This window comes from Geotrypetes seraphini, chromosome 4 (genome assembly GCF_902459505.1).
Source record: "Geotrypetes seraphini chromosome 4, aGeoSer1.1, whole genome shotgun sequence".
Classification (NCBI taxonomy): domain Eukaryota; kingdom Metazoa; phylum Chordata; class Amphibia; order Gymnophiona; family Dermophiidae; genus Geotrypetes; species Geotrypetes seraphini.
Genome location: NC_047087.1, coordinates 74,100,835 through 74,123,320, shown reverse-complemented (window position 1 = coordinate 74,123,320; position 22,486 = coordinate 74,100,835). Strand labels below are relative to the sequence as shown.

The 22,486-nt window shown below is 44.7% G+C and overlaps 2 protein-coding genes across 6 annotated transcripts in view; both read right to left on the bottom strand.

Moving 5' to 3' along the window:
• The window catches only part of PROS1 (protein S), a 99,262-nt gene that overhangs the window by 51,396 nt on the left and 25,380 nt on the right, over window positions 1-22,486 (bottom strand). For all 5 annotated transcript variants that reach the window (XM_033940508.1, XM_033940506.1, XM_033940507.1 and 2 more), the window contains 4 exons: window positions 22,232-22,354; window positions 20,142-20,273; window positions 17,659-17,784; window positions 5,799-5,920 (listed from right to left, as the gene is read on the bottom strand). In XM_033940508.1, the coding sequence (XP_033796399.1) occupies window positions 5,799-5,920; window positions 17,659-17,784; window positions 20,142-20,273; window positions 22,232-22,331 (480 nt within the window). In that variant the 5' untranslated portion in view covers window positions 22,332-22,354. The remainder of the gene's footprint in view (window positions 1-5,798; window positions 5,921-17,658; window positions 17,785-20,141; window positions 20,274-22,231; window positions 22,355-22,486) is intronic.
• On the bottom strand, window positions 1,881-2,995 carry LOC117358812. The gene is made up of 2 exons (XM_033940518.1): window positions 2,012-2,995; window positions 1,881-1,950 (listed from the first exon to the last, which is right to left on the bottom strand). The coding sequence occupies exons 1-2, from the start codon at window positions 2,857-2,859 to the stop codon at window positions 1,947-1,949; spliced, it is 852 nt and encodes a 283-aa protein (XP_033796409.1). The 5' UTR covers window positions 2,860-2,995; the 3' UTR covers window positions 1,881-1,946.

Sequence of the window (22,486 nt, the reverse complement as noted above, 5' to 3'; positions counted from 1 at the left end):
TATTATTAGACACGAATATATAATCAATTCGTGAGAAAGATTTATGGACCTGAGAACAAAAAGAGAATTCCTGATCATTAAAATGAAGAATACGCCATATATCAACTAAATTACAAGATTGAACCAAATTATCTAAACCTAACGATTTCATAATTCTACTTGGTCTCTTATCCAAAATTGGATCCATTACAGCATTGAAATCCCCTGCTACGATTAAATTAGAAGTAGCCAGTGGTAACAGTAATTGTTGAACTTGTTTGAAAAACTCCATTTGATTCGAATTAGGAGCATATAAATTTAATAAATCCAGGGTTGTATTTCCCAGAACCATTTTGATATGTACCCATCTTCCTAAAGGATCATAGTTTATTAATTTGAAATCAGCATTGCACTTCCTATTTATCAGGACAGCAACCACAGCTTTTTTCCCCATTGCAGGTGCAAAGAAGCATTTAGAAATCCAACCCCCAGATAACTTTTTAGATTCAATATCAGAAAGGTGTGACTCTTGAATAAAATATATGTCCGCATTTTGCTTTTTAAGGAACGTTAGTACTTTCTTTCTCTTAATAGGATGATTTAAACCATTGACGTTAATAGAATAAATTTTTATATCCATCTATTTTATAATTAAATTTTGGCAAATATTTCTAAAATAAAAAAGATGACCAGACCTCAGCACATTAAGTAAATATAATTCATTCATCCAATTCCCCCATCCCTTTCCCCCCCTAAAATAAGATTATAAAAGAAAAATTCAAATTATACATTTATCCTATTTTCAATCCTCCATCAATATATTATTACTGTGAACCCCCCTCCCTCTCTCTATGCTCCCTCCCCTCCCCCCCATAATCATTGTCTGATCTGGAACACACATTGGTATAGCAGACCCTAAACCCCCTCCCCCAGACAACTAATATCCCTCCATATTGAATTAATATCTCTCAAAAATTCAACTATTCTTTTTTCCCCCACATATTTAATATTTCATTATTTCTATCCATACATATTCAATCATTCAATTAATAATTATTATCATTAATATTAATATTTCATTGTAGCAAATAACATAAAATTATCTATAATGAATTCAAATATAACTATTCAAATAAATTTTCATTCATATAAGTTATTCATATAAATAATAGTATCTTAAAAATCTTTATCTCCTTAGTAATTATCTCTTCTTTAAAAAACCCAATTCCCAGACTTAACCCTTTATTTAATAATTTTTGTATTTCATATCAATTAGTATCTAGGTAAAATATATCATTATATTAAGAATCATACTTAATTAATTCATATAAATTATAAATATATCTTCCTTTCAAAGTAATATATATCCTATCTTAATATTTTGTTAACATTTTCAATTTTAACTATAATTCCATGTATATTAAATATTCATTGTTAATTTAAATATATTCATTCATAGCGTTAATATATTACTAATATTAGCATCTAACCAATTTATTTATAACATTCTCATTTAAAAATCAATCATAATATATTCAATATAAATAAATATTTGAATAAAATATATATTTTCATATTTATTAATAAAAGTCTAAAATTATTTCCTATTTTATTAATAATCCCTTTTGAAATATGTAATATCCTATATTTATTTCCTCATATTAATCAATTATTGTTATTCAGGATGGTTAGTAATTAGTAGTTAGGTAAATATATATATTATATTTATAATATCTCTCATAGATAATTAATTTCTTGTTAAATTAAAAATGTATCCGTAAATTCACAATATTGAAAAATTAGTCAAAAGCTCTTCATCTGCAATAAAATGCAGTAAAAATAACTTGGACCAGTATCAATCCACTTCTTTTTTTTTTTTCCTTCTGTCTTCCTTTTTTTCACCCCTCTTTTCTTCTCTTCAAAATGAGTCTTCTCCATTTTCTCTTTTTCCTTTAATCAATTTTCCTTTATGTAGACATCGGTTCCTCTTGTGATAGATTTTCTCTTTTTCCTTTAATCAATTTTCCTTTATGTAGACATCGGTTCCTCTTGTGATAGAAATTCTTTAAGTTTTGCAGGGTCTTGAAAATACCAGGACTTATTTCCAGTAGATATTCGCATTGTAGATGGATAGTACAAGCCATACATGTAACCTTTTTCTTTCAACTGCTGCCTCAGCATAAGAAACTGCTTTCTGATGTTTGCAGTATGTTTTGCAAAGTCTGGAACCAATAACAATTTAGACCCTTTATAATTTAAATTTTTGTTCGCTTTTGCTACTTTCAGGATTTCTAAAGCTTGCTGATATCTCAAAACTTTAAAAATCAAGGGTCTGGGGCCATTCTGATTCACTGGTTTTTTTGAAGGGATTCTATGTGCCCGTTCTATTTCCAACGGCCACTTGGAGTTTAACTGTAACAGTTTAGGTAGTAAGTTCTCTAAAAACTGTACAGTGTCTCCCCCTTCAAGATTTTCAGCCAGTCCAAGCACTCTGATGTTCTTCCTTTTCCCCCGATTCTCCAAATCTATCAGCTGATTTTTCAAGCTTTCTACATTTTGTCTTTCACTGTCACACTTTTGTGTGACAGTTTCCAGCAGTTCAATTCTCTCCTCAATCACAGACATCCTCTGCCTGTCAGTCTGGATCTCTTGCCTCAGACCCAGCACCTCCTCCATTATTTCCGAAATTTTGCCAGCGTTGTCTGTCAGCATTAATTTAATTTTAAATAGCTCTGCCATTATATCTGCTTTATCTGAGAATTCCTCTGTTTCCAACGGGATCGGGACACTCGACGGCGACACCGGAGTCACTTTAGATCTTTTTGCCGATACACCGGAAGTGCACGGCTTCTCCGATTTGCCTTGCCTTGTGGTAGCCATTTCAGAAGTTATTTTTTGTTTTTATAACGCAGGTGAGCGATTCTTAGCAGCTGTTTCCTTTCCTTTAGTTGTCTGAGTTCAGGGAGCTCTGTTGCTATGCGACCATTTTGCGTGCTCCAAGCCACACCCCCCAAGCTGCTCTATTGTGAGCTGGGAAAAGGAGTCTAGGTCTTCCACATTTCCAATATTATTACAACATTATTTTTCAGCCAACACATTGGATGTTTATGCATACTTTTTTTGATGTCTCAGAAGTGTTTTGAGAAGTTTGTTCAAGAACCTTTTTTGAATATTAAGTGAATTTATATGCCCACTCCACTATTTTGATGTTTGTCTTTTAATGAAAAACGAGTGAAGCAGTTTGTTTTCTTTTTTGTCTCAATTTTTAAGGGGCCATTTTCATATCACCAATAATAATTACAGCCCCCAGGTACTTTGGAGCCACAGATTTGAAAGCAAATTGAATAACATTAAGGGGTCAGTATTCAAAGTGATTTAACCAGCCAGAAACAGCTCCTGGCCAATTAAATTAAAGCTACCTGGTCAATTTCAGTGCACTTAAGTGGTTAATGCGAATGAAAATAGTCGGTCACTTCCGGGTGAAACCACACCCACACCCAGACTTGGGCGAGCTTAGGTATCCCTACGCATCTTCCAAGACCCGCAACAAACGCCTGCAATGTAGGCAGCCTGCCTCGGGGGCTTTTTTCTAAAAACGTGCATCCCAATTGGCTGTCAGTTGGCGTTAGGATGTCTATTACCACCTACCTATTCATAGAATCAGTCTGTAAAACTCTATTTAACCATTCCTAGCTGGTTTAATAGTTTTGAATATTTGTCAGAAACTGTATAAAATATCCACTTATGAACATAAAATAAGACAGGAAATTTGTTTACTTTGTGTTTAAATGTGTACATATACCTTCCATATGATAATATTCAAAGGGGAATGCACAAACCTACCTTTTGAAAATTGACTTTACTTATGTACATAGCTGAACAGAGAGGCCTGTTATAAAATTACCTTTTAAGGGGAGTCGTTACTAAAGTGAGGTTTTACCACACCTTAATTTACCATAAATCACTAACCTACAGTATTTCAGTACCACAGGAAAATAACTCCCGCAGTCCATGAATAATGGAGTTTAGGAGGAATTCCATAAATGGCACCTACATCTGCAGAACCTAGTGGCGCCTAGCCAGTTTCCACATGCAACTTAATTTTTCAAATTGGGTTAATTGGCATTTTAATTAACATTAAAACCTAATTTATAAAACATTAATGTGAGCATGAATATTTGAACAGCAACTCGCGACACCTACACCGAGGCACTTATGGTGCCTACCCACAAAGTAGGCATAGTTAGGGATGGAGTGTAGGCTTGGTATGAGGTAGGTGCTGGTAGACATATGAGTTAGGCGCCAGTATGTTAGCACAGGTGCTTAATTAAATTTAGGCGCCGCTAGGCTCAATTCTGTAAATAGCGCCTACATTTGATTGACATGTGGCAGACACCATTTTGCTAAGCATCTGTTGATTTAGGCACTGTTTACAGAATAGGTCCCTGTGTGATCAACTTTGAAAATAATTGGACTGCCATCCTCCAACCTTCCCCCCTCAAAAGCAAAAGCCCACCCCATCATTGTACACCCAGTTCCCCAAAGACAAAAGCCCCATGACACTGAACACCCCCACCCCCACCAAAAGCACTGCTTACCCCTAAAAGTTGGGGAAGGAATTCCCTAGTACGTAGAGTAGGGGGCAAGAGCATTCCCGTCACTCCTTTCCCTTTACCTAGATAACAGGGAAACCCCCAGAGAAGAAAGTCTCCAAAATGAGGTAAAAGTATGAGTTCAATGGTGGCAAGAGGTTCTTGCCAGGGATAGAGGTGCAACTACTTACTGCTGGCTTATTTAAAAATGCAATCCAGAGAATCAAGCCATGCATTAGAAGTCAGATGCTTCTGGGAGGAAAAATAATGCCAGCTTTGAACTGACATTATTTTTCCAGGAATAATGCAGTTTGTGGAGTTTACTACAAGCTATGTTTTTTATTTACATATTAAATGATGATGTTTGCATGTATTTTTGTGATCTCTATGCCATTATGTATCCCACAGTAATTTAACTACACACTTTATGGTAATAAACCGGGACACTATTCCACTCATCTGCCACCCTTTCTGTAAAAAAAGTATTTCCTTAGATTACTCCTGAGCCTATCACCTCATTCTGGAGCTTCTTTTCAAATGAAAGAGACTCGCCTCAAGAGCATTTATGCCATGTAGGTATTTAAACGTCTCTTTCATATCTCCCCTCTTTCGCCTGTCCTCAAAAGTATGCGTATTGAGATCTTTAACTATGTCCCCATACAGCTTATGATGAAGATCACCAACCATGTTATATTAAGAGTTGTTTGTGTGTTCCATGCCTAACAGCTGCTCCCTGACCATAGGCACGGGACACACAAAACACACACAACAGTTGCATCCGAATTGCACTGTGAAACTAAAAAAAAAAGAAAGGACTCCAAAACTTACCGCAGCAAAAGAGGGGTTTTTTCCCCCTTGTTGCTGCTTATAGGATTTCCAGCACACAAGAGCTATGCCTAACACTTAGCTCTTATATGTAAGTGCCAGGCACAGTTCCTCCCCCTTTCACCATAGTACTCTACAAATAGCATGAATACAATTTGCATGCTATTTGTGCTGAGCATCACCTAGCAAATGGAAATTGTTCCCAACCCGATGTTTTCCACCAGATTGCACCTCTGTGCATCCTGTCCTTAGTTTTACTATGGTAATTGAGAACATAGTAGAGGAAAAAATAATGTTTCTACAGGAGGTAACTGAGAATGCAGCAAAATGTATTTTTACGTTCCTCTTTGTAAATTTTATTAACAAGATTAAAGAAGTGGTAAGTGGTCAGTTTTAGCATACCTCACAACTTTTCAGGTCTTTAGCCAACCTGAATCCTTTCTTGCCATCACAGTAACAGCTGTAGCTCCCAGGAGCATTGACACATATCTGCCCACAGGCGTTCTCCTCACACTCATCTATATCTGCAAAAGATATCAGCCATACCAAATGAGAAGAGAGCAGAGCCATGTACAAAATTGTTATTTCAGAATCAAATGAATAATATAGTCATCTTTAGGTTATATATACCATCAGCTATTATCCTCCCTATTACTTCAAAAGGTATTTTAACATATTGATGCAGTTTCCTTTCAGACACATGCTCCTCAAATCTAGAGTATGGGTTGAAGGGATGAGAAAGATCCTTTCCCCTACCAAAAAGTTAAACGAGTGATAAAGATGTCCAATAGGAATCTTCATTATTAATGTGCATTCAGTTCGTTAGGACAACCTAAACAATGTAGTATGCACTAAATTGATTAACATGTTAACAAATTTTAATGTATAGTAACTTAGTATTAAAATTAATCTTCAAAATGAATTTAAAAAGATCTAAAAATCAGGAGAAAAGCACATATTAAAAACCAAAACAAATCATTTTGAGGGTAATTCTGTTACAGGGCACCTACTACAGTTGCTGGTTATGGTACCTAGTTTAAACCTATTCTGTGATGAAAAGTAAGCACCTATTTTTCTTTACAGACAATAGTGCAAGTGGCAGAAAATGCATGTTTCTGGATGTGACTGCTTACATTTTGTTTGGGTACACCTGCATTCCCATCCTGCGGAGGTGAGCTGTGACCAAAGGGTAGGGCTGCAAACCAAAAATGCTGTTGAAGGACATGAAATCTCAAGTATTTCCTGTGGTCCAGAAAAATGAGACTATGAAGGTACACTTCCAACAGATCAAGTTTCAAGTTCAAGTTTTATTTAAAATTTGATTTATACGCATTGTCAAATATTTCAAAGTGATTACAATTCTACAAATGGACAAATTTCATGGCCAAATTTCAGATGGACGTACAAAATAAACATGGACAAATTTCAGCTAGACGTACAAAAACGGACTGAAACAGGATGGAAGAGGGGAAGAATTACAAAAAGTTATAGCATAGAAAGAACATGTAGGGTTAGCACAACCAGGATGGGAAAAGGTTAAAATAGAAATGCACAGAAAGATAGTCAGAGAAAATACACGATAAATGAAAATTTAAAATAATAAGAAGGTCTTAAACCTTGACTCTAAGTTTCAAAAGCATCTTTATACAGGATATTTTTGAGGGATCATTTAAATCTGTCCAATGCAGCTTCATTTCGCAAGTAGCCAGATAAGGCATTCCAGAACTGAGGGGTTGAATCTGAAAAAATAGCAGCGCACCATGTGCATATAATTTTTAAGGAAGGAATGGAAAGGAGATGGTGATCTGTTGATCTTAATGTCCTGGATGGTGTGTAGGGTATGAGGAGATGATAGAGAAATACAAGTGATTTTGATAACCAGACTTTGAAGGCTATAAGAGCTATTTATAAGTGATTCTGTAAGAAATTGGAAGCAAATGTGCATTTTTCAAAAGATGTGTCACATTGTCAAACTTTTTTGAGTTTGTAATAACTTTTATTGCCGTATTTTGGATTCTCAATTCTTTTTGTGAAATACTTTGTATAGTGAATTACAGTAATCTAACCTCGAGATAACAAGTGAATGAATTAGAGCAGTGTTCTTCAACCACCGGTCCGCGGACTGGTGCTGGTCCACAAAAATTTCTTGCCGGTACGTGAAGGATTCGGGTCTTCTCCACAAACTGCACACTAGGCTGGAAGAGAGGCTGCGGTGCCTGCGTCAGCTGACTTACAACTTCCTGTTTCCGCCGCGTATGCCTCCTGCCTTTATCTTGTCTCAACACCCCCAGACCAGCAGTGGCAGCTCTGTGTGCTTTTAACTTCGGCACCCAGCTGCCCCTAAGAAGTAGTTTAGCCGCGGTTTCATGAGGCAGCCTCAGGGCCTTTGCTAGGCAGGCCCGCTTCAATGATGCGATGTGGGCCAGCTTACCAAAGGCACCGAGGCTGCCTCATGAAACTGCAGCTAAACTACTGTTTAGGGGCAGCTGTGTGCCGAAGTTAAAAGCACACAGAGCTGCCACTAGACTAAAGAGAGGAAACATTTGCTGGAGAGAGACGGGGTACTCCTGGACAGGGGAGGAGGGAGGGGAAGGGGTATTGATGGGCAGGGGAGGAGGGAAGGAAAGAGAGTTACTGTTGGATAAGGGAAGGAGAAAAGGGAAAAGGGGTACTGCTGGACAGGGGAGGAAAAAAAATAGGAAGGAAACAGCTGGCAGGGAGATTAGAGGAAGAGAAGGAGTTAGGATCGAATGGAGAGATCAGATGAGAGAAAGGGGAGAGACAGAGGAATGAGAAAGTAGAGAGACTTATTTTGTTAAGGGGGTCAGATGAGAAATAAGGAGAGCAGGACAAAGATGCTAGATCTGGTATAGGAGAGATAAAAATGAGATCAGAATGAATCATGTAAAAAGAAGAGAGGCTGGATGGAAAGGGGAGAGGGGCATAGAAAGAAGACACATACCATATGGAAGGAGGAGAGGGCAGACAGTGGATGGAAGGAGCAGATGCTGGATTGAAGACAGAGGGCAGATGCTGGATGGAAGAGAGTGAAAAGATAATGAAAACAGAAACCAGAGATGACTAAGTTTTATTTCTATCTTGTGATTAGAATATATCAGATTTGAAATATGTATCCTGTTAGAGCTGGTGTTTGACATAACTGTGGACTGCAAAGCCCAGGCAGTGCTTCTTTAGCTTCCAGCTGGCTTAGGGCTCTCTCTGACCAGGGAGCAGTTGCCCTAGTTGAACTCCCCTAACACTATTCCTGTCATACGTGACTGCAGTATTCTGTTAGCATGATATTTCTGTGTACCATTCTATAATAATTTGGCTTATTCCGTTTTCTTTATAGTAGAGGAGATATATGTGAAGGGAAGGGGAGATAGAGGTTTTGTTGATCCTTGCTCTTTATTATTTGTATTTGTAAAATGACAATTGTACAGAATATTGTTTCTTTTTATACTTTAATAAAATACTTTCAATATAAAATCATAACTATTTGAGGCTTGTGCGGATGGGATCAGATGGTTTGCGGGACCGAGCTCGTGGGGACGGGGCGGAGATGGTTTATTAAATTTCAGTCTTAGTAGTTTGCCGGTCCACAAAATAATTCTTTTATTTCTGACGGTTCATAGGTGTAAAAAGGTTGAAGAACACTGAATTAGAGCATTTAAAACTGCTGGTTCCAACACTTTTGCAAAATATCTCATTAAGTGAAGCTTAAAGAAACAGTTTTTAACATACAGAACTGATCTGGTCATGGTAAGAAAATTTGTGATCGAGGACTATGCCCAAAACTTTTATAGATTTAACAGTTTGAAATTCCCCAAGAGCCACCGCCACAATGACAGATCAAACCATTTCCATGTGGAAGTGTGGTACTCTCAGCATCGCATTTATGGACTTTAAGTTCAGGATCAGGCTTCAGTGCTTTTCTTGGACATTATGAAGTATATAGAGTAACTGACAGAGCTCAATTCTTCTTCAAGAACTGGTTCTATGGCTTGAATGTCCAACCTGGCCTCTTTTCCCAGCCATCTGGCTGGAAGGTCAATAAATAGATCTGAAGGAGGGCAGTAGAACTCTTATCTTGTGACCTTCTCAAATAAGAATTGTGGAACAGTCCAGACCTGGAAATCTTCAGGCTGCCAGTTGGACCAGAATCGCTTTGCTTTGGTAGGATTCTTCTCTTTCTTCCAGGTGTAAGTACTTCTTCAGCCACAGTATGGCTGGGAAACATTGTGTCACCACAGCTGCTGCTCAGGTTACAACTTCTTTCTCCATGGACAAGCAGTTTAAGTCAGTCCCACTTTTGGTTATGTCATCTACGTCCCCAATTCGGACTTGCTCTCCCAGAGCTCAGGTGAGGCTTTTGGGAGCCTCATCTGAGCATGTGCAGGTAGCCCTATATATACCTGTGCTGACCCTCATTAATCCAGTTTAGTTCATCCACCCTCACAAACGGACGGATCACGCTCTCCATTCAAAAGAAAAAGAAAAGTAAAGGAATAGAAAGAAAAGAGAAAAAAAGAAGAGAAAACGATGGCAGAAAGAACAGAAAAACCAGCAGCAAAACCTGGATTCAAGAAATGCCCTGACTGCAAAAGAAAAATGAGCTTCATGGACCCCCACGAGGTGAGTGTCCGTTGCCTTGGGGAAGCTCACCTCATGACTGCCTGCCCTCAATGCCTAAAATGTCCCCAAGGGCTCGAAGAAACCGGCTCCATTCCCTACAGAACTCGGGAGAAGACCAACGGAGGAAGGAAAAAACCCAGCAAACTACAAGAACCCCTCCGGCACACCCAACTCCAGCAAGAGCTTCCCTGGGACTCCCAGCCGCAGACCCGACTCACCTGCAGCCTGAAAACGATCAGCAACAGCAAGGCAGACTGCTCCTGAAGCTGTCCGGACTGCTAAAAGCATCCACACCAGCTGCCCCGAGGATCGGGCCACTTTCCGGCTCACCGAAGATCTCCCCGATGGCTGCCCAGAGGATCGGGCCACTGTCGGGCCTGCCGAGAGCCCCCTCGATGGCTGCCCTGAGGATCGGGCCACCCACGGGAGCAGAAACTATCCCCTCCGCCTGCTTGCCCCAGTGCGCCGACAGTGCCATGCGCCGATACAGCACGGCGCCATGCTGCCTGCAGCCCGAGATCAATCCCTGCTCCAATTCCAGCTCCAGATGATGTCAGCACGTCGGGACCCGCCCCTTAAAGGCACAGCTACACCTAAAAGCAGCACAGCCTAAAGCACTGACTCTGCCCAGCAAACCAGCCAAGATGCAAGAAACAACAATCACCAAAGCTGCAAACATGGCAAAAGAAGGAAGCGATACAGGACAACTTCATCTTCTTCCTCCACTTCCTCCTCCTCTGCCTCTTCAGTCTCACCAAGACGGCACAGAGCCAGGAGCACCACGGAGCCAGGAGCAGGGGCAGGTCTCGCAAGCAGTGCCCCTGACCAACCAGTCGCCACCATGGACCACCAACAACTACTTAATCTATTCAGCAGATTCATCTCACAACAGCTGACGGGAAGTCCAGCACCAAATGCAGAACAAGTGCGGCAACCATCACCGGCAGGGAGGCATGGAGCACAGACAGCGGCATCACACTCACCGACCACAGGCAGCTATGCCTCCGACCAGAGTGAGTGCTACCAGCCAAGCTATGCCTCAACAAAAAGCAGCCCACATGCATCAGCAACTGGAGAGACTCCAGACACTGAGCCTGCGACTGGGACAGCACAATCTGACACTCCCGCAGAAGACCTCACCTATCCCAAGTTCCTCCAGAAGGTGGCCACCCGCCTAGCACTTGCTCCAACACCGGAGCGAGAGGCTACAAACGAAGTGCTGGGACTGCTAAAATACCTGAAAGTACAAAAGGCTACACTGATACTACCAGCCCACAAGTTGCTACTAGATCGCCGGGACGAGATCTGGAAGACCCCAATGTCAGGCACCGCTGTGTCCAAGAAACTGGACCAAAAATACCAGATCAGTGAGGCACCAGGCTTTGACAAACCACAGCTCCCTCACGAGGGAGGGAAGCAAACAGATTAATTTTCAAATTATTCATGCTACAAATTTTCAGCTTCCACTGAAGATACATGGTCAGTTTCAACCAAAACTATGGCCATAGTTTTAAAACCAGGCAAAAAAAAAAAAAAAGGATTTGGGGCCAGTTTTGGCAATATAACCAACACTCAGTCGGACTCTAAATGTGAATGAACTAACTGACTAGCACTTTCAAGCCTAAGCTCAACCCAGGACACCCCCCCTCAAATATATGAAAAAAGGAGAAATTAGGTTCTTACCTGCTAATTTACTTTCTTTTAGCTTCTCCAGACCAGTAGAGGTTAACTTTACGAATGGGTATATATCTAATCATGACCAGCAGGTGGAGACTGAAAACAAAACTTTGGGACAGTATATACTATCCTCCCTTCTCTATTTCCCTCAGTCTGCCGAATAGCCAAGCAGAACCAAGAACTGGAAAACAGGAAGAAAACAATACTCCGAACAGGAGTAACAAATACCATACCCAAATGCTGTTGGAAAATGCAGAGGAGAAATACCCGAAGGAAAATGTCCCCACAGCTCGCCAGCTAAGCCAGCCGAGCCACAGCCGCTGTTCTTTAATTCTCCCCGGCCCTAGAAAAATACTAGAACCCGCAGCAAAAAACAAAAACTGCCCGCGAAAACAGCCCCAACAACAACAACAACAACAGACAGGGTGGGGACCTCTACTGGTCTGGAGAAGCTAAAAGAAAGTAAATTAGCAGGTAAGAACCTAATTTCTCCTTCTTTAGCACTCTCCAGACCAGTAGAGGTTAACTTTACGAATGGGACGTACCAAAGCAGTCCCTCTCACGGGCGGGACCCCCGAAGGGCCGATACCAGAACACGCTCACCGAACACCGCGTCCCGACGCGCCTGAACATCTACCCGATAATGTCTAACAAAAGAATACAAGGAGGACCAAACCGCAGCCTTACAAATATCCACCGGAGGCACGAGCGACGACTCAGCCCAAGAAGCCGCCTGACCCCGAGTGGAATGAGCCTTGAGAAACTCCGGAACAGGCTGCTGTTTCAGAAGATAAGCGGAAGCAATCGTCTCCTTGATCCAGCGCGCAATAGTAGCCTTAGAAGCGCCAGCTCCCCGACGAAGACCAGCCAGGAGGACAAAGAGATGATCGGACTTCCGGAATTCCTGGGTCCGCTGCACATCAGAGCGAAGGACCCGACCGACATCCAACTTGCGCAGCTGCCGTTGCTCAGAAGAGCCCTCCCGACCACCCAAGACCGGGAGAACCACCGATTGATTGACATGAAAAGGAGAAACAACCTTCGGCAGAAAGGAAGGAACAGGCCGCAAGACGACCCGCTCCCTAGACAACTCCAAGAAGGGAGCCCTACAAGAGAAAGCCTGCAGCTCAGAAATACTCCTAGCAGAAGTAATGGCCACCAAAAAGACCGCCTTCAAAGTAAGGTCCTTCAAAGAACAGTCGTCCAAGGGCTCGAAAGGCGGGCGCACCAAAACAGAGAGAACCAGATTAAGATCCCAAGAGGGAACCGAGGGCCGTAGGGGAGGCCTAAGCAACTTGGCCGCCCGCAGAAACCGAATCACATCAGGAAGAGCCGATAAACGCTGACCTGACACCAACCCTCGAAAGGTCGACAGGGCCGCAAGATGAACCCGGAGAGAAGACCAAGCCAGGCCTCTATCCAGGCCATCCTGCAAGAACTCTAGAATGGTAGGCAGAGAAGCGCGAAAAGAGGTCACTCCCCGCGCCCGACACCATTCCTCAAAGAGACGCCAAACCCGCACATAAGCCCGAGAGGTAGAAAGCCTCCGGGACCCCAACAGTGTAGCGATCACCTTGTCTGAATATCCCTTCTTGCTAAGGCGACCCCTTTCAAGAGCCACGCCGTAAGACAGAAGAGAGACGGGTCGAACAAGGGAATGGGACCCTGCATCAGAAGGTCGTCCGAGAGAGGCAGAGGAAGAGGAACCGCCACCAGGTGTCTCACCAGATCCGCATACCACGGACGTCGAGGCCAATCCGGAGCCACCAGCACCACCAAACCCGGATGGTGAACAATGCGAAGAAGCACTCTGCCCACCAGCGGCTAAGGAGGGAACACATACAACAGCCCCTCCGTTGGCCACGGCTGGACCAGAGCATCCAGACCCTCGGCCAGCCCTTCCCTGCGACGACTGAAGAAGCGGGGCACTTTGGCGTTGCCACTCGTGGCCATCAGGTCCATCAGGGGCTGCCCCCAATCTTGCACTATCAACCGAAACGCTCCGGCGCCGAGAAACCACTCTCCTGGATCCAGGAAGTGACGACTGAGGAAGTCTGCCTGAACATTTTCTACCCCGGCTATATGAGAAGCCGAGAGGTCCAGAAGATGGGACTCCGCCCAAACCATGAGCCGAGCCGCCTCCTGCGCCACAGGAGTGCTCTTGGTGCCCCCCTGACGATTGACATAAGCCACCGCCGTGGCATTGTCCGACAGGACTCTGACCGACTTGCCCAGCAAAAGGGAGTGGAAAGCTAACAGCGCCAGCCTGACCGCTCTGGTCTCCAACTCGTTGATCGACCAGGAGGCCTCCTCCGCGGACCAGGTGCCCCGAGCTGAGTGGCCCATAAACTGAGCCCCCCAACCGAGGAGACTCGCATCCGTAAGGAGCACCGTCCACTGCGGGAGATCCAGACCCACCCCCTGAACCAGGTGAGGGGTCCGGAGCCACCAGCGCAGACTGCAGCGCGCCAAGCCTCGCAGGGGAACCGGAACATCCAAATCTTGCCTCCGGGGAGACCACCTCCGGAGCAGAGCATACTGAAGAGGACGCATGTGGGCCCGCGCCCACCTCACCACGTCCAGGGACGCCGCCATTGACCCCAGGACTTGGAGGAAATCTCGCGCCCGAGGACCCCGGGACGCCAAAAGCAGGCGAATCTGAGATTGCAATTTGCTCACCCGGGCCTCTGGAAGGAAGACCTTCCCCAAGGAGATGTCGAACATAACCCCAAGGCACTCCAGACGCTGAGCCGGGACCAACCGACTCTTGGAAAGGTTGACCACCCAGCCCAGCGACCGGAGAAACTCCACCACCCGAGCCGTAACCCGGGAGCTCTCCTGCAACGACTTTGCCCGAATCAACCAGTCGTCCAGGTAGGGGAGAACCAGGATGCCCACCGACCGCAAGGCTGCCGCGACGACCACCATTACCGTGGTGAACGTCCGAGGAGCCGTGGCCAGACCAAAGGGAAGCGCACAGAACTGAAAGTGCCGCCCCAAGATCGCAAAGCGAAGGAAGTGCTGATGAGAGGCCCGAATTGGAACCTGCAAGTAGGCCTCCGTCAGATCGAGAGACATCCAGGATGGGCCGAAAGGTCCCCTCCTTTATGGCCACCACAAAGTAAATGGAGTACCTGCCGGTGCCCCACTCCGTAGGGGACACCGGCACCACTGCCTCGAGATCTAGCAAACGCTGAAGGGTCTGACGAAAAGCCTGCGTCTTCCATGGAGTCTGACATGGAGAAGCGAGGAAAAGGTCCGGCAGAGAGCAGGTAAACTCCAGAGCGTAACCGTCCCGCACCACCTCAAGGACCCACTGATCGGACGCGATCTCGGCCCATTTGGGGAAAAATTTGCGCAGCCGGGCCCCCACCGGAACCAAAGGGGGCGCCGGCAAGGAGTCATTGCGCAGGACGGGAAGCGGGGGAACCGGCGGAGGGATTCCCTGCCCCCCGACGGGCCCCCCGAAAGGGCTGCATGCGCTGGAAGAACCGACCCCGGGAAAAACCCTGAGCCGGGAAAGAAGCAGCCCCACGCCCCGGGCGATACTTGCGAAATTCCCGCAAACGCCCCCGGGCAGCCCCACACCTAGACGCAGGGCGGGCACGGTCCTCAGGCAGACGGGGCACCTTCGAGTCCGTCAGAGTCTGAATCAACTCATCTAATTCCTCTCCAAACAAAAAGACCCCCTAAAGGGAACTTTAGTAAACTTAGCTTTGGACGCAGAATCCGCCGCCCAAGCGCGCAGCCACAAAATACGCCGCGCGGCCATGCCATAGACTTAGCCGAAATCCGCACCAAGTCATAAAGAGCATCTGAGAGGAACGAGGCAGCCATCGCAATCTTCGCTACCTCCTGATCCACTAGAGACCAGTCATCAGACTCCCGATCCAGGACACGCTCAGCCCACCGAAACACGGCGCGAGCGACTAGCTCCCCACAAACAGCCGCCTGGACCCTAAAGGCAGAGACATCAAAATCATACTTAAGAAGAGTCTCTAACGCACGCGCCTCCGAGACCCTAAGAGCAGAACCGTCCATAACAGGCACGGTATGCCGCTTAGGAAGTGCCGAGACCGCCGCGTTCCCCATTGGCGAAATTAAGGTAGCCCTACCTCCCTCCGGGACGGGATACCCAAGAGCCAAGGCGCACACCAAACGAAACTGCGCCCATAGGCCACTGCGCCAACACAAAATCCCTCAAATCCTGACGCACAGGAAAAGAGCGGGAACCAGGACAGACCCCCTGAAGCAGAGGGGCCCCCATACGCGGGGTCTCCGGCGGCGCCACTGCAAAAATGCAGCACCAAGGAGACCTGCAACACAGGTCTAAAAGCTCATCCCTCTGAATAAAAAAGCGCACCACGGACGCATCTGCTCTGGAAGACGGGAAACCCGCCGCCCCGCTGCCAACAGGCGTCCCCTCTAGAGGATCCTGGAAGCCCGCCAAAGCAGCCAGGTCCTCAACCAGGCCAACACGCTCCTCCGCCCACCAATTCGCAATCCAAGCCCCCCCGCGGGCGCTTGGATGAGGGAGGAGGAAGAGGGGACGCCAAACGAAAAGAGGGAGGCAAAGCCATAGGGGGCGCGGAGGGAAACCCCCCCCGAAACCCCCCAGGCGCACGTGGGACCCCCAAAAGTCCGCACAAAGAAAGAAACTAAATTGGGGGCAAAAAACCCCTGGGGGTCCCCAGGGACTCCCTGCCCCAGCAGGGGTCCATGCTGAAACCTGCCCCTGTGTTCGCCATACAGGGGGAAGGTCACCTGAGGTTGCAGACAAAATGGAGGGGCCAGACAAAGAAAATGGCGAAGTTCCCGCCAAAAATGCTCCCTCCATGGCCTGTAGCGGCTGAGAAGACTGAACAGTCCCAGCCGCTAAAACAGGCAAGTCGGCATCAGCTGTCAAAAAATCAGCTGAGAGGGAATCCTTCGGGGAATCCCTCCGTGGGCGGTTGTGGAAGACCGGGCTTCCCCACTGCTCCAAGCCGACTCGCGAGGCACCATCGGCGGGGAGCTCTGGGCGCCTGCAGCCGCTGCCGACGGAGCTCCACCATCTCACCGACCCAAACCGCCGAGTTCAGGCCGGCCGCGAGTGCCTCGCGGCTGGACTAAAATTGTGGCCTACTCCCCCGGAGAAGGGCACAATTGCTCCAGACGCGACCTAGCTATAAAAAAGTGCTGGTTACATGAAAAAATACAGTAAAATACAGTTTTCTTAAAGGGAAACAACCCTTCAGACCAGCACTACCTCAGGATTTTTTTTTTTTTTTTTTTTTTTACAGAACAGACTCCACAGGCTCTCGAAGCAATATGCCTTGCTTGACTTAGGGGGCAAGGCTTACTGCTGAGGCTCCTCTAAAAAAATGTGGGGAGGTGGAGGAAGTGGGGGGAGGGACCCCGCTCGTGACCCGCCGGGTTTGACACCCCCGAGGTCGGACGGACCCCCAAACAGGGCCCGACCAAGCTCCGTCCGGCCAAAAACAGGGACAATAAACCCCTAAACAAATTCCAACAGCCCTACCAAGAGAGATGGGTACAGATCACTCAACACCTGCTGGAGACTGAAAGAAGACTGAGGGAAATAGAGAAGGGAGGATAGTATATACTGTCCCAAAGTTTTGTTTTCAGTCTCCACCTGCTGGTCATGATTAGATATATACCCATTCGTAAAGTTAACCTCTACTGGTCTGGAGAGTGCTAAAGAAAAAGAAGTTTATGCACAATTACTGTGCACAAACAAGGAAATTGTTGCAAGACACTTTAGCACACTTTAGTAAAAGGGCCTCTTAATCCTCAATATATTCAGAAAGGAAACAGAGTAGGACAACATGAGCACTACTAACCTATACAGCTTCTACAAGCTCTTTTTCTGCCCGAGAAGACCTAGACATCCCTGAGTACTGTTAATGGGGATAGGGGGTGGGAATAAACAAATGTTGGTCATACCTACCTTCACAGCTCTTGGATGTTAAGTTGTATCTGTAACCCTTCTGGCATTCACAAATATGTGCCCCAGGGATGTTCTTACATTGAGCAGACCCACAGATGTCTTGTTGAAGGTTGCATTCATTTATATCTAGAAGAAAACACAATAAAATAACAGAAATCCTATCATGGAATATGCAGGAGAGATCAACACTCTCATGTGTGGTGAATAGCAAACATGGGAGTGGTATAAATAGGTTTTGTTAATGAACATAAGAATAGCCAAACAGGGTCAGACCAATGGTCTATCTAGCCCAGTATTCTGTTTCCACAGTAGCCAATCCAGGTCACAAGTAGCTGGCAGAAACTCAAATAGCAGCAATATTCCATGCTACCAATACCAGGGCAAGAAGTGGTGTCCCCCATATCTGTCTCAATATCAGACTATGGACTGTTCCTTCAGGAACTTGTCCACATCTTTTTTAAAGCCAGCTATGCTTATTACTGTTACCATATCCTCTGGCAACAAATTCCAGAGCTTAACAAACCAAAGCATAGCCTCATAAAAAGGTTCCAGTTAGGCTTTTACAAGGACTCATTGGAGCAGCTGCAGTGGAATCTAGTCTTTCTTTTGAGGGGGAAGTTAGCTTTGAAAACCAAGAGACCACCACAGGATCTGACTTATCTAAAGAGGGTTCTGCCACATAGGTGTAGTGTAATGTAGATATGGTATGCAATGCTCCCTTCAAATGTTGCATGTAAAATTGCAAAACTTGATTCTCTCCCCCTCCCCCAAATGCTGATATGAGATATGACTTCCTTATCCTTTGCTCCCCCAAAAGTAAGCAGAAAATCTACACATTTGATCTTGCATTAGAATATACCAAGGTTCACTTCTATTAACCGAGACCTGAAAAAATAATTGTAGTCCTTTGGTTTCCCTCCCATAACTCTATTTTCAAAGCACCAAAATGATGAAAAGAATATGTACAGAGCATTGTTTTAATGTTATTTTACATTTAAATATCACTTTCTTTGATCAAAGTTTAATCTAAAGGCGTATGTAGCAAAAGTAATAGAAAAAAACCACAAAACATATCATAAGAAAACAAAGCATCATTCAGAGGTATTGTATTGATAGCTCTACTTTTGTACATGATGTCAATAAATATAACTTTAACCCATAACTTATTTACTTTAAATTAGTTTTTTTTTTCACTTCAAGACGTTATCAACCAGTTACATCTCTTGTATCACCACATTTTGTGCTCATGTTTTTCCAATAATCTGTTGGGTTAATATTCAAAATGATTTAACCAGCCAGAAATGGCTCCTGGCCAGTTAAATTGTCTGTTCAGGGTTGATTGCTGATTTTCAATAATACTTAAACAGTTCCACTGAAAACAGCTGTTTAAGTCTGATGTTTAGCACTTAACCAGTCAGGTTAACCACATGAATGTTCTTATGCTCTTACCACATAAAAGGCTATCTTGTCTTTATGCACCCACAACCGGTTAAGTGCTGAATGTCAGACATTGGGCTAGATTCACTAACCTTATGATCCGTGTCCAATCAGTGTGCGATTGGAGGCAGGCCGACCGATTCATCAACCATCTTCATGCAAATGGAGGTGATCGGAGGCATGCCCCCAACCGACTTCACGGATTGGATTGAATCGGGGAGAGCCCTGACAGTAGTGACAGGAGAAGCAGCCTCCTGTCATTGCTGCCAAGGCTCTGATGGCTTTTTTTTTTTTTCATTTGTTTTAATAGGCCGAAAAATATCAGGCCTATAATAAAAAAAAGAAAAAAAAAAGCCTCCCCTGCACCCGGCACTAAACCCCTCCCCCCGACTGGCACAACACACACACCCCGACCGGCACGCCGCCACCCCAACCCGACACCCAGCTGTACCTAAAGGCTGGGAGTAGGAGGGGTGCTCAGTCCCTCCTGCTCCATAGGCCTCCAGTGGTGGTAATAGAAGGAACCGCAAAGTCCTCCTGCATCTTCTCCTTCACCCTTCCTGACGCATTTCCGGCCTTAGGCCCCACCCTATTGCATTATGTAATGCACAGGAAGGAATCTAAGGCCCTGATTGCCTCAGGCGCCTCGAGCTTCTCCCCCTTGGGAGAGGCCTGAGGCAGCTGAGCCAATCAGGGAATTCCTTAGGGCTGACTGCAATATATTGACACAGAATGTTTCACTGCCAAAACAAGTTCAATTTCCTGCTAATTACTGGAATAGATACATCATTTCCAATCTTTTATTAAAAAGAAACAAAACCAGATAATAATTGCAGCTGTAGTCCTGAAAATGCTCTGGTCATTTTCCAGTAGACATCACTTTCAGTGAAACAGTCCAGAATATACTTCCTGCAGACAGAAAACATTTGAATAGGCAAAATTCCAGACTCCCAGGGCTGTGATTGCATATGGAAAAGTTACAGGGATGCCACTGTCTTGAAATGTTAATATTACTTCATGAGTCATGTGTTATGGATCTGATATACCTTTACAGCTTTGTTTATTAGATGACAAGTAATAACCATCTTCACAAAGACAATGGTAGCTCCCAGCCAGATTAACACACTTTTGGCTACAACCTCCATATGGATTCTCTGGGTCTTCACATTCATTTACATCTGAAAGGAAAATAACTACAGTTTGAAAAAAACATGCACTACCATTTGGACTGGAACCAAAATAATATAGCCTATTTTCTAATGATACTTAAGCACCTAAGTGTTCTTACAGAATACAGTGGTGCCTCACACAACGAACTTAATCTGTTCCAGGAGCAAGTTTGTTATGTGAAACGTTCGTTGTGTGAAACGCGTTTTCCCATAAGAATACATGTAAAACAAAATAATTCGTTCTGCAGCCCTGTTTTCCCATAAGAATACATGTAAAACAAAATAATTCGTTCTGCAGCCCTACATTTCCCTCCCTCCACCTCACCTTATATGCAGAGTTTGCCAGCTTTCTTTTTCACCCAGCCGCACGCTTTCAAAAAGCTGTGCACGCGCAGCTGCTGAAGTTGATCAATGTTCTCCTCTCCTGCAACTTCCGGTTTCCGGTTGCGTCAGAGGAGAAGATTGAACAACAGAGCATGCGCGCATGTGCTGCTCTTTGAAAGTGTGTGGCTGGCCGAAAAAGAAAGCCGGAAAACTCGGCATCTAAGGTAAGGTGGAGGGTGCTGCTGTTCCCGGCTCACATTAGGAAGTGGCGAGAGTAGTTCCGCCCCCCCCCGGGCCCCTCGGGCGACTTCGTTGTGTGAAACAAAGTTCGTTATAGGGAGCAAGACAAAAAGTTCGTTATGCACAGCGTTCGCTGTGCGAGGCGTCCGTTATGCGAGGCACCACTGTACTAGCATAACCAAGTAAAGGCATGCCTAAACGTAGATGCTATCAAAGTCCAACTTAGTAGGCAATATACTTCTGGTAGCACTATATAATAACTAGAAAAATATAATAGGGTGCAACTAAGTTTCATTCATATTTTATTCTACATTCATTGTCAAAATTAATTGGATCTTTGGAAGAATATGCAGTAAATTCTTATCTCAAACTTACCCCCCACCTTTTATGAAGATGGTTTAGGGTTTGTTTATCGCCATCCACGGCAGTAAAAGCTCAGACGCTCACAGGATTTCTATGAGCATAAGAGCTTTTACCGCCGCAACTGGCGATAAAAACTCTAACACAGCTTCATAAAAGGGCTAACGTGGCTTCATAAAATGGGGGGGGGGGGTTACAGTAACAGAAGTAAAACTATCATTTATTCACTTATTCAGTAAGCTTCTTATAATCCCTCTTCTCTATTTTTTAATTCCATTGAAAAATTAAATATTTCTTTAAATAAACTCTTATTTTTATTTTGAATTGCAACTTCTATAATAAAACCCTAAGCACACATGCACACTTAGGAGGCGGTGATCCCTGCCACCGTGATGTGTGCTTCCATGGCCGTATTCTATTTGCAGTGCATGCAGCTGTTTGTGGCGCAGAGCGCGCGGTGCACGCGGCGGTTTCAGCAGGTTACACGAAAAAATAAACCACGCTGCCCACGGAGACAAACAGGAAGCGAAGGACTGGAAATTGAGGGAAATCGGGGGAAATTGAGCACCCTGGAGCAGGAGGACAGGGAGAGAGTGTGAGTATTGGAGATAGCTCCACATAAGATAAAAGGAAGGGATAATGGCTACTGTTGGACAGGGGGAGCAGGGAAGGGGTGTTGTTGAACAGGGGGAGGTAAAAGTTAGGAAGAAGCGCTACTGCTGGACAGGGGGAGCAGGGAAGAGGTGCTGCTAGACAGGGGGGAGGTAAAACCAATGGAGATGGGCTACTGCTGAACAGGGGGAGCAGTGAAGGGGTGCTGCTAAACAGGGGGGAGGTAAAAATAAGGGAAAAGGCCTACTGCTAGACAGTGGGATCAGAGAAAGGGGGGGTGTTGCTAGATAGGGGGGAGAAAAAAGTAAGGAAGAAGGGCTGCTAGCACCCGTTAATATAACGGGCTAAAAAACTAGTTTATTATATACATTCATGAACCATACATTCTATGTTGATGTGCAATGAATATTCATATATTATGCTGGACACACCTTCTTCACATTTTTCCCCATCCCATCCGGGCTTACAGACGCAAATGTAAGAGGCTTTCCCATCCTTACACTCTTGGTACCCATCTCTGTGGCAGGGCATTGGTTTACACTGGTCTGTAATCACTGTATAACAGCAAAAAAATATCAATCAGTTTATTTAGGTACTTTTGTTTTCTACTTCCACAACAGAACAAAGTTTATTCTGAAAATTGGCAAATAAATGTGACTTAGAACGGCAGATAATAAAATGCTATG